Here is a 17,216-nt window from a genome sequence, read left to right as displayed (position 1 = left end):
AAGGGGGGGAAGGGGTTCGAACCCTTGTGTGCGTGAGTCAAGTGAATTATTTCATTTTTGAAATTTCGCCGATATATATTTTGTTCTATGATATCATCTAATTGTTGACTCCGTTGATTGGATGATACTTGACGTGATATGTATGATATTTCTTTCAAATTACACTTTATTTTATCATATTATATCAGCATAATGAATGAAATATCTTGTACACAATAATTTTTTCATAATACGCATGCGTTACAGTATACATTCAAGTTATTTTTGTGTTCGAAAGTATATATGCAAAATTCACACAATGAAATTTAACTTTGTGTGGTTTCTAATAACTTTCTATTGCCGGCTAGGCGTTTTCTGATTTTTGTATGCTATATGCGCACTGATTACCGTAATGAGAAAGACAAAAACAAATTAGAGAGGGTGAACGTGGATGGACAAGTGGCAAAGCGTGTGAAGAGGTAGACAAATTCTGCTATGGAAGATCAAGACAGAATAGAATATCAAAATCGTTACAAGGTCAACTTCTGGTCTCATACCAGTCCAAACCCCAAAAACCAGAAGCAGCAGGCATTTAATTTTCCACATCTAAAAATACTCATAAAGTATTCACTGCCCAGTGAAGTTCAAAACTCCATAGCAATATAATACCCCAAACTTGGATTCAAATTCCACCCCAAGAACCATCCAAGCTCCTTCTCAATTTGTTCTTCCTCTTCCTCTTCATCTGCTGCAGAAACTCTCTCTCTCTCTCTCTCTTCTGGATCCTTTGTCTCCCCCACCTTCACCTTGAGATCTTCACCTCACACATCAGAACCTACCTATCTCTTTCTTCACCCACTATATAACCCACTTCTTAACCCCATAGCTTTTAGCAGAATACTCATCTCTCTCTGTTTTCCTCTGTTTCCACTGTTCAGAAGCTCCATTTCAAGCTTCACTGGCTCTTTTTCTCTGAATTTCCAAGCTACCCATTTCCTGTTATCTTAAAATAAAGCTACCCATTTTCTCTTTTTCTTTTTCTTTTTCGTAAAGTCATATTATTAACAATGGGTTCCAGAAAATCCATTACGACCCAGCAGAAGCCGGTGCTTCTGAAAGACTATCTAATGGACGATCTCAGCTCCTGCTCATCCAACGGATTCAAATCCTTCCCCCGCCGCCACTGCTGCACAACCAACGTCCGGTTCCTCCTCGACATGGACCTCAAATCCTCATGTCAGCCGTCCATTCGCAAGATTAATCAACAAACTCCTAAACTCAACAGAAGCCGTTCCAGAGCCTCCGCCGCTTGCGACGCCGTCATTAACGTCGTTAAAAGCCTGCCATTTCACTCCGTCAGGCACCCTTCCCCGGTCTTGAGAAAAGGAGTGCTGCTTATCCCGCGAAGCCTCTCACGGCGGCTGCGGAGAAAGAGCTTCTGGAGAAAACAGAGCAAGGAAGAAAAACAAGCGGAGAAGAAGGACAACGGAAGGTTGAGATTGTTCCGTGAATTTCTCCAGGAAAAATCTGTACCTTCCGATCAAACCACAGCCACAACCGCTATCACAGGCTCTAGACTCTCTACCAGTACCAGAAGCAGTGAGAGTAAAACTGACAGCCACAGTAACCGTAACTGTAACAGTTGGGGTGAGAGTGAATTTACCTTAGGCTCCGAGAGTTCGAGCGGAAACGACGTCGTGCAGGGTGAAAGGACGAGTTCAATTAACAAAGTCAGCGAGAGAGTTGGCGAGGATTCCGTTTCCATCGAAAGACCAACCACCACCACCTGCTCACCTCAAAACGCAAAGGTACGTTCACCAAACGGGTTTTTATTTAATGCTTTGCGTGTATAAAATACTCCATGGATTGTCTCTCTCTGCCGGCTGGTGGTTGATGTGGCCGAATCTGTGAGAACCACGTGGTTCCATAGATGTTTGCCACGTTAGAATTTATAACTAAATTTAATTTTCACAGTGGATGTGAGGGTCTTGATTGCAAACATTTGCTAACTTTATGAATCAATTTAATTTACGGAAATGTAGATATAATTTTGGTTTGAGAGGAAGATGTTGGGCGGGTGGGATTAGTGAAGGACGGAGTGGGAAATTTGAAATTGTTGGTAAAGCGGGAAAACACTGAGCCGGCTCAGTTGGGTGGGCCTAGGGATTGCGTTTTGTGTGAATTTCACGTGTGGGGTATATCTGGGGAATTGAATCAGGTGCTTCTCACAGCTGTGGTTGGACGCCTACGTTCCCGCTACTTCTTGTCGACTAGCGGGATATACGGCGTCGTTAAGCGCGCAAGAGTACCTAGTATCGTGTTACGTGGGATACTAGATCACACCTCTTCAATTTAAAATGGAGTTTATTTAATTTACTATAAAGCCCCTATTCTGGAAGCGGAGGCGTTTAATGGGAAGGTGGAGTAATTGTAACTCGCATGGGTAGTTTGGGAATTTTAGGGTCCTCCCGTCGGTCATAAAGGGGTTTGGTCATTTTTGGTTGGGTTGGCGGAATATTGGGCATACCTAACTGCCACTATTATTTAATGTCCTGATCTGCTACTATATATATTCTTTAATTTTATTTGGCGAGATTTATTATCGTTTGCTCTCTCGGTCAAAAAGAATATGAATAATGGTCGGTATTTTGATAGTGTGTGTGAGAAACTCTCTGTGACTTATATTATATATAAAAAAAGAATAATGGTTTTTTTTTTAATTTCCAAAATTTCCAATTTTCTAATTAGAATTAAGGTTTTGGGTCACCATAAAAGGGCAAGAGGAAAGCCTATCTTGCCTGTATTGGAGCTAAAGTGACGCCACTAACATCACAGATCACAAATATTCTATTTAATTCTAATTAATTATAGTTGTAATACATCATTGTTTTTGTAACAAAATTGCAGGAGTGGCTGAATATTAAAGAGGAGAAGGAACAGTTTAGTCCAGTGTCCGTACTGGATTGTCCATTTGAAGACGAAGATGATCAGACTAGCTCACCATTCAGTTGTAGCCTTGCCCGCATGCAAGGTATGTCTTTTCCTCTCTCCTTTTCCCATTTTTTTATTATAAAAAAAGTCCATTGACGGTTCTAGAGCATTTATGTTCTATCTTTCGCATAACGTCGCATATTCATGTGATAAGAAAGATAGGTATACAAAAATGACCCATTAGACTGGAGGTGCGAGGAAAGTGTTATGGCTAGAAATGCGCAAAAAACTTATGTCAGAAAGTGTAGAGGTGCTTAGTTTTACTAGTTATGATATTAAATGATGAATGTGCAGGTACCCAACAAAAACTTATGCAAAAGATCAGACGGTTTGAAGGCCTAGCTCAATTGGAACCAGTGGACTTAGAGAAGCGAATGGATGAAATAATGTCAGACTCAGAGGTGGAAGACGAAACACCCAAATCACCCTTGGTGGGTGCAAACCATAACCACGGAGCCCAAATTGTTAACAGCACCCAAGAAAAAGCAGGAGAGCTGGTGCAGCTGATCAAAACAAGTAGTGCCCCATCAAACAAATTGGTAACTTTGAAGGTAGAGAAGTTGGTGCTGGATTTGTGCGGAGATCGAATGGTCGAAAACAGCGACGAATATGTGGTGATGAAAGAGGTGATGAAGGTGGCAGAGGATTGGATCAATGGGCAGTCACAGGAGTTGTTGTTGGGATGGGAGGTGGAAAATGGTAGGAAAGTTTACGTGAATGATATGGACAAGTACTGTGGGAATTGGAGGGAGTTGGAGGAAGAGAAACAAGAGGTGGGTTTGGAGTTGGAAGTTGAGGTTTGGAATTCTTTGATGAAAGAGTTGTTACTTGATATCTTAATCTAGATTGTTACGAGTAGTGATTTTCACACTTCCATTTTAATTTTTAACGCTCCTCTACTTGTTTCATGCTTTAATCATTAATGAGACCGAGGAATGCGTACGGATAAAATGGAGTGTGAAAATCGCCACTCAGTTAGAAGAATGGGAGGTTGTTTGGTCAACTGGAAGCATACGGTCATTGGCTAGAATGGCTAAAACCAGCTCGAGAGGAAGGAAACTATATAGATTGAGGACTGGAAGGAACTACATAGATCATTTGGTTCGTCCAAAATTAACCACATTCATGGAACAAAAGAAGAATGAAATTTTGAAATTGTTGGCAACTGTTTGGATTGTGTCTTTCTCTTCATCATGATCAATATCATTTTTTTAAAATTATTTTAAATTTGAATTTTTATCCATTTTTCTTTCTTTTGTGTCTCAAACATGCATGACAGACCAAAAAAAACACAAAAAGATGGATAAGGTTAAGGGTGTTATATATATATATATATTGAGGAATAGGATAAGCAAAATTATTTAATTTTTTGTTAGGCAACATGGGAAAAAGATATAACTACCTTTTAATTTTTCTTTTAAGAGTCACTTAAAGACTTAATTATGTGTTGACAGAAGATGTAAAATGGCTGCTTTTCGTTGTTTCATGCTCTCAACATGTTGATGGAGAACTCGATCCTGCAACAAAGTTGCTCCCTCTATTGCCCATTTTGTTTTATATTGTGTGAACCTTTTAGTTTGGGTTGGATTGTCTTCTTTCTAATGAAGTAATGTCTTTGATGAACATAGTTTTGTTTTCCTAAAGCCCTTGGATGTCCCCTCTACCTTGATTGATAATTTGATATTGTGTTTTAGCTGAAAAGATAAAATTTGTTAAATAGCTAATTAGCGTAAACACATTACTAAATCTAATAACGTTGGTGCAAACTCAATAAAGTTACGAACCGTTAAGGTGGAATTTTATCTTTAAAAACTTAAGGCACTATTAGCAATGAATCATCCAATCTGTATCGAGCCACACAATCCTATCGAATTTTGTTCACCAAATAATATGCTAATGTTTTTTTTTAATGCTCACTCAAACCCATGTTTAACAAGATAGAGTGATATACAAGATATTAACAAATAAAGTGATTTATTGAACACATATTTTTCAATGACTAAGCACATGATATAAGAGCATCTCCAGGAGAGTCCAAATTTTAGTCAAATTTTAGCTAAAATAGTTAGAAAGCTATTATGGCAAATAAATTCTCTCTTTCTCTTGCAAATCAAATATATTAAAAAGAAAAATAGAAATCCAACCCCACCAACCTCCCAAATGTCTCTATCTCTCTCCTCCTAGCCAAAATCTCTCTCCTCTTTGCTAGATGTAGAGAGCCAAAAGTTGGTTCTCCAAAATAGAGAGCCAAGTAGAAAGTCTGCTGGAAGGAGGATTTTCCTTCTTTTTAGCTACAATATTTAGGAATGAGAGAATAGAGAGTTTGCTGGCGTAAAAACATCGCCCGTTACCTTTTTTGGTTAGGTAAAGTGACAAGAAAATTAACACCCATTTAGTCATTGGTCTTATTTATTTATTTATTTTTTTGGTAAAAGTCATTGGTCTGTTTTTACTCCAGCTCTCATCGTAACGGTCAGGTTAATTTTACAAGTTGACCGACCAATGCCACCTCTGTTAAATTAATAACAAACCAGTGACCAAAAACCAAACCAAATCAAATCCAACCCAACTTCTCCGTAAGAAATTTAATTGCTGGTTAACTCAAACTCTATAAAATCTTCCAATTATACCGTGATTGGTGGGGTGTGAATCCAAAGGCTGCTCCAAACCAATTAATACCTTCCTGCTTTCAAAGCCTCTGGAGCTTCATTGCCAGGTGGCTACCTTCCCTGTTAAAGAGAGAGAGAGAGAGAGAGAGAGAGAGAGAGCGCGTTAAAACACCATTAAAAAAAACTCAAACTCTCTTTATCTCTCTGTCTTAGAAAAAGGGTTTAATTCTGCCTCTTATACTTTTCTTCTTCGTGTAAGAAACCGACCCTTTTCATAAAAAGCGGTGTTTTGCAGTAAAGAACAGCATGCAGAGCTGAAAGCTCTTGTTTTTGGTTTTGATCAGTGTCTGAACTTTGTTGGGTTTTGATTAGATTGTGGGGTGGTGTTGATTTTCGACAAGATGAAGAACCAGGATCAAGCTAGGTTCCTGTTTGGGATTTCACTCTCTGATAGGCCCAGGTGGCAACAGTTCCTCATTTGCTCTTCTGGGTTCTTCTTTGGTTACCTCGTTAATGGCATTTGCGAGGTTTGTTTTAACTTCATTTGATCATTTCTGTTTGTTTTGAGATTAATTCATTCTTTCTATTGTTAAAGTTTGTGGTTGTTCTTGCCTGGACTCTAAACATTCTTCTATCTGCCTTATTTCTTTTTAAGTTTCTTTTTGTTAAAGTTTGTGATTGTTTAGGAGATCCTGGGAAAGAAAGTTAATTGGAATTTACAATCTTAGACGTCATGTTTGTATATTCTTCTAAATGGTTCTGCAGTGGTTTTTGATCTTTAGAAATATTAAGGCGAAAGAAAAATCTTAGTTTCCTTTTTCTGTCATAGACTTTTCTCTGCTACCAAACAGAGTTTGGTAGAATGTTTGGTAAATACTAAATACGAACCTTCATTGCCATTTCCTGGTTATGCCTCTCAAGTGTCTTTTTCCTGTTCTCTGTTGGATGGTCTTAAATTCCTTGTCCTGCTTTTAGAAAGAATTAATAGTAATAATACTCATGGATTTTCTTTCTTTCCAACTTGAAAAGCAGCCTTTATCTTTCTTATATTTTGATTAACATGTTTACCTTAATCTCAGGAATACGTGTATAATCGTCTCCAATTCAGGTTAGTGGCCTTGCTCAATCTTATATCCCAATCTGTTTGGTGCTTCTTTCTTCTATTGTTTCATCTGTCTCTGGTCTTATGTATACTTAACTTTATCTTTTCCAATTTTGCAGCTATGGATGGTACTTCACCTTTGTACAAGGTTTTGTGTATATCGCGCTCATATACCTTCAAGGTTTCACCACCAAGCAAATTGTGAACCCATGGAAGACATATGTGAAGCTCTCGGCCGTTCTTATGGGTTCTCAAGGATTGACCAAGGGATCGTTGGCTTGGCTCAATTATCCTGCACAGATAATGTTCAAATCAACGAAGGTAAACTGTCAATAAATCTACACGATCTGCTTTGTGAGCCTTTTTAATTTTTTGCAAAGTCAATTAGGCCTCCCTAATTTATGACATACTGTGATTGTGACAATTCAGGTACTGCCTGTGATGTTGATGGGTGCGTTTGTTCCTGGATTGAGAAGGAGATACCCAATTCATGAATACATCTCAGCAATGTTTCTAGTAATTGGTTTGATCCTTTTCACCTTAGCAGATGCACAGACATCTCCCAATTTTAGCATAGCTGGTGTGATAATGATATCGGGTTCTCTAGTCATGGATGCCTTTTTGGGTAACCTGCAAGAAGCAATCTTTACTGTAAATCCGGATACCTCACAGGTGATCTTCAGTTCCTATTAAGTCATTTCATGGTTCGTCAAATGCATATAGAATTTTGGATAAAACTGTTACCCTTTTGTCTTTATAATTTTCTGTTATACTTTTTGCTTTCTACAGACAGAGATGTTGTTCTGCTCAACAGTTGTTGGCTTGCCATTTCTACTTCCACCCATGATTCTTACAGGAGAACTGTTTAAGGCCTGGAATTCTTGTTATGAGGTAAGTGATGTCTAATCTTCACTTTGATTTCACAAAGAGTAGTATTGTAGTCAAGTCATTAATGGCGTGCCCATCATGCCCATCTAATATGGAATTCATCATGAAGATCCATGATTTGATAGTTGACGAATCTCAGATTAATTCTCCGACATTGACCATACATCTATATGGGGAGTATCAAATGGGATATCTCTCATTTGCATTGAGGTTTTCTTGAACTAAAGTTTTACTTTGAGATGATGGACGGATGATTCGATTTGATCCAAGGCGAAAATCCACACATGAACTTCACATGGTGGTTAAGCAGAGAATAATATTAGTTTTGCATCTGGACTGCCAATACTCTTTATGCTGTCCAATTTTAAGGCTAATCTTTGTTGCACTATATCTAGTTTCTTATGTTTATTATGCTTCTGTCAATGTTTTGCAGCATCCTTATGTGTACGGCGTGTTAGTGTTCGAAGCCATGGCCACATATGTTGGCCAAGTATCTGTCCTATCTCTCATTGCCCTTTTTGGAGCTGCCACCACTGCCATGGTAATTTTCTCCTCCTAAGCTTCTTAAAGTCTAAATTTCTATTATGGTAATTTTCAGCTGCAGCTAAGTTCATGATTTCAATATTTCAAATGCCCTTCATATATGTGTTATGCAGATTACAACTGCTAGAAAGGCAGTCACATTGTTGCTGTCGTATATGATATTCACAAAGCCCTTGACAGACCAGCATGGAACAGGCCTGCTTCTTATAGCCATGGGGATCATGATGAAGATGTTGCCAGAACACAAAGCCTCTGGCAGAAGTGCTGTTGCCAAACATGGAAGATCTTTGAAAGCGGGGAAGAGTCCGGTGACGAATGAAAAAGGATCAGAAGTCGAAGAGGAAAGGTCTTTGGTTTGAACATGAAGGCTGCCGTTTTCTTTGTTCTTGTTCTTCACTTTTTAAGGGGTTTTTTTTTTTTTTTTTCCTGAAAAATAGTTCCACGCATACTCGAAGATACAAGAAAGGTAACAACTTAACAACAGAAAGTGAGGGGAATGTTGGCTAGTTTAGTCATCAAGGGAGAAAATTTATGACAATTGTGCTGGGGACAACTAGAATGGATAGGAATTAGTTTCTTCCAAAACACAATGAGCTGAAGCCCCAATAGTGGTAGAAAATGTACCTTGCATTTTTCTGTTTTGGGTGAGGAAACTAATGTTCCAGCAATGCCATTCTAGAAGTCATGTAAATTTTGTGGTGAAAATGGTTTCACCCGTTCAAAGCATTTCAGAAATTGAATCAAATTTTCATAAGATGGTTGCTTATGATTTTTTTTTTTAATGGTCAACCAGTTGCTTGTGATTTTGTGTTACTAAATGATTTCAATTTTCTTTATCTAGAGCACACCAATTGGTGGTGGGTGCGCAAATTCTTTATTTTTAGACACCCAAAGTTAAATAAGCTGTAGTGTGGTGCATACTCCAATGGTTCATTTCATTCTAATTAATGGCATAGAAGGTGAAAAATAAAAATATATCGAGGGATCAATCAATGTCATGAAGTGTTTCATATGGTGACGAATATTTTACCTCTTAATATCAAAAGTCTCGCAAATGTCATATTTAAAATAATAAAAGATCATTTTGTTGTGTGATATTTAGTACAATTTCTAGCATGTGAGGCAGTGATGATATATATTTGTTACGAGTTGGATATCTAATTGTGATTCATTGTATAAAATGTTTGTAAATATCTCATAAAAAAGAAAAAGAAAAAAGTAGCACATCATTAAAGAAGTTGAAAGAGCAACATATTAGCATTGCCACACCACCCATTTCCAATGCAATCTCATACTCAAATTCTAATATTTAGGTCCAAAATAGTAGTTATATTCAAACTTTGAATATGAGTTTAAAGTTATATTCATACCTTCATCTAGTCGTCTATCTATATTATAATATGTGTACATATTGTACTACATAATCATATTACTATAGTATTCTGTAATTTCTTTGTCCACATAGTTAAACTTATATTTTGACCTAAATTTAGGAATTTAAAGGGTGCCTGATTTATCAAAGTTAATATGTTTATAATTCAATTCAATTCAATAACGACGTTTTTAAAGCACAAAATGCCTAAAAGAGTGAAATTACAATTGAATTCGAGTTGCTTACAAAAAATATTGCAGCCGTTATAAAAAATAATTAAAAATAAAAAAAGACCGCAGACAGATGGGAGAGTGAGTTACCAATCGAAACAAAGACCCACGTGAAATGCTCTATAGTGGGAACCCAATCCAAAGGTCCCAATTAAAAGTTCGTTCCCCACCTGATCCAAAGGCTCTAACCAGCTTTGGTTTTTTTTTTCTTCTTTAAAATATTTTTATTGAAGAAACAAAAAATAGGAGGAAAAGGTTTTTTTTTTTTCCTCGTTTTGCTTGCAGAGTCTAGTCTGTGACAAAAGCAGAAATTTTTTGAAGAACCCTATTTCGCTTTTGAACTCGGAAAGCCCGAATCATGATGACGAAAGGGACGAAACGTTTCGCCGTATCGGACTCCAATCCTGACTCGGCCGTGAGTTGCACTTTTCCTTTAAAAAATTTCACCTTTTGTTGTTTTCTTGTTCGTTTTTATTAAAAGGTTCTGAAAACCCTAATTGCGAGTTTCTATTTTGCGTATTGAAGCATATTGGAGGCCATGTGTATTTGGGTTTTTCTTTTTGTGTCAATAAATTTCAAAGGTTTTAAATTTTAAGCTACTATAGTAGAGCAGTTTCTGTGGAATTAGCTTATAATGTTTGCATTATAGTTTAAGTTATGGGATTTTTATCAGTTTTTCAGATTGCCTTAAGATATTATTTGTTAAATATTTTCACTTTTGGTCAATTCCTGAACTGACCAAGGATTTTGGGGCTACAACAAGTGACAAAGCAAGAAAAGTAAATTACTCACTTGATTTAGGATTTTATTTATCTATTTAGTTGGTGTATGATAGTTTTAGGTTAAGTTTTTGGGTTGCATATTCTGACTCGAGTACCCTTTCGGGCTTTTAGCTTTGAATTTGAATAGAATTCGATAATCAGTGACCATTCAGAACTCAGAACCGGAAGGAGGTTGGGGGTGCTTACAGTATTTAGCTAACCTATATGAGAGACTTGCCTTGCTGGAATTTTAATAGAACCTAGCGGTCATTAGGTCATTACCATGCAATTTCGACCGTGCTGCCTTCATTTTGTCTCAAACTAAGCGTGATGACAGTAAGCTGAATCGAAAAAAGAAAAAAAGAAAACGATGTGGGAGACATGCAGACTTTAGAAAGACAATTGTGCTTCCATTCTGTTTGTTGAGGCTTGGAGAGGGGAATAAGGATGGCATGGTTATAGTAAAACTAGAAGGACCAGGGAGCAGATTTTATTGATGTCAGGCTTATTAGCTTTGACTTGGAGTAATATTAAAGTTTCCCCTTTCAATAGGAAAATATGTAGAATCTGTATTTATTGGCAGTGGATAAGTTAGGCTTTCTGTTGGAATATCAGTTGTTGTGTTGGTGTTTATTATATTTCTCTTTCAACAATATGCAGTTCCGGAATAAAAGGATAATGGCAGGATCCTCATGTGATGCTAATAGGGCAGAGCCTTCTCAAGAGCAGTCGATAGATACACCTGTATTGAATGCACATCGGGCTGCGTCATCACAGCAGCATGTGAGAGCTCTCAACACCCAATTTGCAAGGTCCACCTTATTTCTGTTTCTACAACTATGCTTTCATCATATAGTATGTAGTTATGTTAAAATTTCTTGTTATGGTTCCAACTAAATTCGTTTCTTTTTGTTGACACTGTTCTTCTTTATCAAATATGGCGTATGCATTTCCTTATCTCAATGTGACTTGATATGCGTTGTTCTATATTGAAGTTTTTACAATTTTTAAATGTCCTATTTGTTCTTGGAAATTATTTCTGCTAGTCAGATACATGGTCCTCAGTTGTATTATGTTTTGTGGACCTTTGGGAATTGATAATGTTCTCTCTAAAGTATGCCTCATTTTGTACAGTTGGGTACAATCACAACTAAAAAATCATCCTGATGAACTTTGGGAAGATGGTCTCCGAGACTACCTAGCTCATGCTTCAAACATTATGGTATTTCCTTAGAACTTTATATCTGTTGGAAGGTTATGTATCCAGTCTAGGTACTCATACCTTCTTAGCAAGCATATGATGTTTTGAACAGAGTTGTTTTACAGAAGCCATTTGGACCATATTTGATAATTGCTTGTACAAGACCTCTATTTCCCTCCTAATTCTTTCCTATGGCATGGTGGGTGGTGTTGGCAAAGGTTTTCACCTGCATGTCCCTTTTTTCCTCTTGTACTACCATCAGTTCCCTTCCCCCACTCCTGTTCTGAAGAAAAAGGCTATCTTCAAGTAAATGTATGTCGAATTTAGTTTTGTCCACTTATTTTTTGTGTGTTCACCCTCTCATGTCAGGAAAAATTCAGTGACGTCGTTAACTGGCTTAAAGTAAATGCTGCAAAAGGAGAAAATTTGGCAGGGGCTCCAACTGCTGAAAAGAAAATGGTGCCTGAGTCCACGAATAAGGATAAATATTTTCAGCCAAAACCCCTGTTCGCACCAGTTGGTACAACTGCTAACTTTGCAAGTTCTGGATTATACTCCAACAGCCAAAGCTCTGCAGGAGTCTTCTCCAACAACCACTGCTCCACAGGAGAATACCCTTTCCGCCAAAGGTCTGAAGGAGTATCTTCCAACAGTCAAAGCTCTTCGGGAGTATTCAGCAGCCAGAGCTCACCAGCTTTATGGAGTTCTGGAGTGTTCCCCAGCAGCCAAATTTCTACTGGAGTCTTCTCCAACAGCCAAAGTTCTACTGGAGTCTTCTCCAACAACCACATCTCTACAGGTGAACTACCTAGTGGCCAAAGTTCTGCAGGAGTATCTTCCAACAGCCAAAGCTCTTCAGGAGTATCCAGCAGCCAGATCTCCCCAGTCTTCTCCAGTGTTCAAAGCTCCGGAATATTTTCCAATACTCAAAGCTCCGGAGTATTTTCCAATAGTCAAAGTTCTGCGGCGTTCTCCAAAACTCCCAGTTTTGGGTTATTCTCCAACAGTCAAAGCTCTGGATTGTCCTCCAATAGTCAAAGTTCTGCAACATTCTCCAGCACTCCCAGTTTTGGATTATTTTCCAACAGTCAAAGCTCTGGGTTGTCCTCCAACAGTCAGCCCCCTGCCTTGTTTGGTAGGTGTTGTTTTATTGACATGTTTCATTTAGGGTGCTAATGGTCTCGATTTTTATAGTAGTAGATCCAATTATAAATTGAGATTATGTTCTAAAATAATGTTTCAGTGCTAAAAAAGTATGTGGATTTATAGCAGAAACCCAAGTCAAGGAGTTCAGATTGCAGTTGATTCATTTTTATGCATAGAAATAACATAGTATAAGTAATATAGGTTATGCCCGCCTAGAGAAAACACTGAAATTTTACAGTATTTTCCAGAGTTTTATGATAAACTTGTGGATTCCAAAGCCTAATAAATTTAGAAATTTTATGTCTTCAGTTGAAAATGGTTGCAAGTAGCTTGATATCATTTAATTCATTACTTGATTTCTGCCTGTCATTGATTTGTTGCTAGTATTTGAACGTATTGCATCTTAATTAAAAGGTTAAGGAAAAACTGACACCCTTGAATATTTACCAGCCGTCCTCTTTTTGAGTAGAGTAGTGTTACTTCTGTGAGTTCGATGTGTATTTGACTTCTGTTTTTTGGTTATTTGTTACCAGGAATTCAAAGTTCGGTTCCCACAAAGCATGATGCTTCAGATGAAGCAGATGTTGGTGAGACAATAAAGTTTTTGCTCTTTTATCTTTTAATGCTTTTATTTTTCCCTCAAATTGCTCTTCATAGATGATTGATTCCACTACATATTTTATTTAATATGCTTTAAGTATCCAAATGTAGTTATTTTCTTGATGAACAAGTTCTCAACTTGTTATATAGAAACATTTCTCTGAATGAAGCTTTTAAGCCTCCAATGTTTGGTTTGGATTTGGTTTGCTAGAAATACTTGTGATTACTGGATGCCACCTCATTTTTGGTTCCTTTTTATCCAGGGCTCAGCATTTTAATCAGTTGTTTATTTGTCAATTAATTTTGTAACCTCGAAGGGCAGCAACATAAGATGAAACAAAATATGTTTTAATTTGGTGCACCTGTGATTTGAAGCTTGGAGACTGGTCAGTCAATGTCTTTGTTGGACGCAGTGAGCCCTCCAACACTGACATGCTTCGTGGGCACCCAATTAGAAAAGGAATAGCCACCTCATTTAGTAAACCTGAGACAATCATTTTTTTTCTTGGTTTTAAAGACTATCAACAGACAAAGGAAACTTCGTTGACTTGCAACGTCAGGAGTTTGCATATCATGTTCAAATGCTTGTGTCTACTCTATTGGATTTTTTTTGACAATATGAAGAAGCTTTCATGACTATGGTGGATGTTTTTAGACAGAGTTGTGTGACTTTTAGTTTTCTACTAGTGGGTCTTGTTGAAAGACGTGATTGTATTTGTGCCTTCATGTCAGGTTCATGGTCCAAGCTTGTGGACATATAGGGTTTGCATTGTACTACACCCGCCACATTTATAGCTGTTAAAGTTTAATGGTGAAGTTTACCTTCACTGATAATTGTAGGAATTATCTGGATATGGTCTTCTTGATTCTGTGTAAGTATTGAATGTTCTTGTTCTGGTTCAGAAAATGACTTGGAGCAACCTAGCAGCCCATCTGTGAAAAAGTCTGAAGAAAAGGGTGTTGTCCTGGTCCATGAAGTCAAGTGCAAACTTTATGTGAAGGTGTGGATATGAAATTTTGTATTGTTCTCTATTCATTAAGATAACATTCATCTATTTATTCATGCTCTCCCCCAGTATGTGTGATAAGAATTATTTTAACTATTTTGTATGCTGGGACTAATTAAACATCTTACTTTGAGTGATTTCCAAATATTGGATTTGATTTTTTTTTTTTCTTGTATCTAACATTTAGTCTTTGTTTTGTTCTAAGTTTATAATAATGTGTGCTGGTATCAGTCCATTGATACTTCTTTCGGATTTTCCAAGTATGAGGTATATATGAGGGTGTTACCATATAAGACATCCATATGTGCAGAATATGGCCTTTAAACAATACGCATTGGTAGACTTACACATGTGCATTGCAGCATCAGGACTAAGTTATGCATTTCGTATTTGCTGTCCCTATTTTTGGGCGAAATATCTCATTCTTAAATTTTTTGGCTGCTATAAATAATTTAAACCGTTGGGTTGCAATTAGCAATGCTAAATTTGTGCTGTATGGCATCAGTATTCTACTGTGTTCCCCACAAAAGAAAAAGGAATAAGGACGTAGCTTATTTTCCAAAATTAAGTTCTACCTGTCGCTGTGAAAGGAGGAACAGTTGTAGCCTTTAGAAAATGAGTCTTACTTCATGTATCGAAGGCTATGTTGCCTGGGTCAACAATTATGATGCTCCTCCTATCAGGCTAATATGCATCATGATGATTGATTAAAGTTACATAGCAACCCTAGAACGTTTTGTAAGTTTTTATATATGGTACTGTGTTAGGAATTTTAGTGTGTACTCATGTGAAGTTATTAAAATAATTATGCATGTCATTTGTTTCTCTTGCAAGCTTAACTTGCTGTATTTGTGGTCTGAGATACTTCCATCTTTTAGAAATTTTTGTGATGCTATTTATGTCTATTTCACATCTGCATGATACCTTTGATGGGGTTTTTAGTTCAATGTTTTGGCTATCTTCTTGATTGCCGCAACACATTTTTTCTAAAATCTGGCATTCTGACATTGTATGTGCCAAGCACCATTTGTAACTTCACATTTCCACCGACTTTTTTCAATATCCTTTTTCTTCTGAATATGTCCAGTCAAGTGATCCAGCAGATAAAGATGCATGGAAAGATAAAGGCACAGGGCAGCTATCTATTAAATGCAAAGAGGGTGTCAGCAAGGGTACAAAAGAATCAAAACCAACAATCATTGTTCGAAATGATGTATGTTTCCTTACACGCATATATGGTTTCAAATATTAAAATGCAGTTTGACACTCTAACATCTGTTCTTTTAGTTCTATTCTGTGCTTTAGGAAGTGAGTGTGGTGTTTAGTTAGTAGATTTTCTTTGATTTGAGAAAGCAAGGAAAATCTTCCATATCTTTCTTTCCCGTTCCTTTCTTGAACACATGTAAATAGTATACCTTTTTTTTCTATTTCTCTTGTCCCCTTTTCATTGTTTGTAGTATGGCATATTATTTATCTAATGGCGTCATGATGAACTCCTTGCAATTAGAAGTTCGTCTTCAACTGAAGTTTCACGTTGTATACTATTTATGATGGCAGGTGGGGAAAGTGCAGCTTAATGCTTTGTTATATTCAGGCATCAAGACGAATCTACAGAAGAATTCCGTTGTTGCAATATTCCATACTATGGTAATACAATGCTCATATTTGGATATTCAATTAGAATGTTTGGTCAATTTAACTGTACAAAGAAAAAAAAAGTAAGGCAGGGTTCTGGATTAAACATCTGGCTCTCAAAAAACGCCATTATAAGTTGTTTGGCTGCAAAAAGGAAAAAAAATTGGAGTAGCTGTTGGGAGTTATTCTTGATTGCTTTTCTCTGGGATTCTGGGGTGGTTAGTTGATCCGTTGATTAGGTTTAATCCTCATAGATCTGAGAGAAACACACACACCTGTATTCTGTAGGGAAATTTGACATAATTATTTTTGTGTATCACAGTATTATGTTTTTTATTCGTTTTGGGAAAAGAAAAAAAAAACCAGTGTATGTGTCTGATTAAAGAATTTTAGAGAATTGAATTCTTTTTAACCTGCTTATATGTAAAATAAATCTTTAAAGACAAAAAGATATCATCGTGTCTCGATTAGTAGTGGGGCTTAACTGACTTATGCACAACTTGTAATTCATGTAATGCAACAATGATTGCAATTTCCCTTGGCTTTTGTAGGGCGAAGGTGATGGAAATGATGGTAGTGCTGTGGCGCGTACCTTCTTGATTAGGTTGAAAACAGAGGAGGATAGAAACAAACTGGCCACAGCAATCCAAGAATATGCCCCTGCATCCTGAAAGCGAGTTGCAGTACTGTACCGTGAGCTACAACAATGTAATAGTGTACTACTAGAAAGGATTCAAAAAAAAAATTCATTGTTATTTTTGAATTTTGCAAGGGCAGCTTTGTTAGCTGGCTCTTTTCTTGAATCTCCGAATCGAGCGGAGGGTCGTTTTTCATGTTAGTCTCAATAAAGTTAGTGTGTATCTTCAAGGGGCTACCAATCTTGTACCATAAGAGAAGAATGATAGTGCTTATGTGTTGCTGCAAAGCTGTACTTTACGCTCTTTATTCCATTACCCGTCAATTGCTGTATGACTATATGCAATTACTGGGCAACTTTTTTGTCCTTGAATGTCCCCTCCATACTTGTAATGCATGTTGTGGGTTTAAGTCCATGTGCAAGGTTGGTGCTCTTCTTTTCTGCAAAATATATTTTTTGACTTGCCAACTGCACGTATATCGCACAGTATTAGAGAGAAGGAAGCAAAGGGGTTC

General features: G+C 37.2%; 3 protein-coding genes across 5 annotated transcripts; all 3 read left to right on the top strand.

The window, feature by feature from the left end:
• Positions 1-669: 669 nt before the first annotated feature.
• Positions 670-4,135, top strand: LOC103337411 (GAR2-like protein). The gene is made up of 3 exons (XM_008240567.3): positions 670-1,787; positions 2,887-3,010; positions 3,265-4,135. The coding sequence occupies exons 1-3, from the start codon at positions 1,047-1,049 to the stop codon at positions 3,813-3,815; spliced, it is 1,416 nt and encodes a 471-aa protein (XP_008238789.2). The 5' UTR covers positions 670-1,046; the 3' UTR covers positions 3,816-4,135.
• Positions 4,136-5,688: 1,553 nt separating this feature from the next.
• On the top strand, positions 5,689-8,894 carry LOC103337412 (UDP-galactose/UDP-glucose transporter 4-like). Of its 2 annotated transcripts, XM_008240569.3 has the most exons (8): positions 5,691-5,833; positions 5,952-6,106; positions 6,659-6,687; positions 6,801-7,002; positions 7,111-7,353; positions 7,471-7,572; positions 8,003-8,110; positions 8,226-8,894. In XM_008240569.3, the coding sequence occupies exons 2-8, from the start codon at positions 5,981-5,983 to the stop codon at positions 8,469-8,471; spliced, it is 1,056 nt and encodes a 351-aa protein (XP_008238791.2). In that variant the 5' UTR covers positions 5,691-5,833; positions 5,952-5,980; the 3' UTR covers positions 8,472-8,894. The 2 variants fall into 2 exon arrangements, with proteins under 2 accessions (XP_008238790.2, XP_008238791.2); XM_008240568.3 differs by having other exon boundaries at positions 5,689-6,106.
• A 1,055-nt stretch (positions 8,895-9,949) lies between these two features.
• Positions 9,950-17,097, top strand: LOC103337413 (Pleckstrin homology (PH) domain superfamily protein). Of its 2 annotated transcripts, none has more exons than XM_008240570.3 (9): positions 9,950-10,129; positions 11,136-11,287; positions 11,610-11,697; positions 12,046-12,811; positions 13,356-13,409; positions 14,326-14,423; positions 15,517-15,642; positions 15,987-16,076; positions 16,616-17,097. In XM_008240570.3, exons 1-9 carry the CDS (start codon positions 10,073-10,075, stop codon positions 16,733-16,735), a joined length of 1,551 nt encoding a protein of 516 aa, XP_008238792.2. In that variant the 5' UTR covers positions 9,950-10,072; the 3' UTR covers positions 16,736-17,097. The 2 variants fall into 2 exon arrangements, with proteins under 2 accessions (XP_008238792.2, XP_088911859.1); XM_089055733.1 differs by having other exon boundaries at positions 9,987-10,129; positions 11,136-11,258.
• The last annotated feature ends 119 nt before the right edge of the window (positions 17,098-17,216 follow it).

The sequence above is a fragment of the Prunus mume genome, linkage group LG7 (assembly GCF_029339155.1).
Source record: "Prunus mume cultivar Tortuosa linkage group LG7, ASM2933915v1, whole genome shotgun sequence".
Taxonomy (NCBI): Eukaryota; Viridiplantae; Streptophyta; class Magnoliopsida; order Rosales; family Rosaceae; genus Prunus; species Prunus mume.
This window is presented reverse-complemented; position numbering and strand designations above follow the sequence as displayed.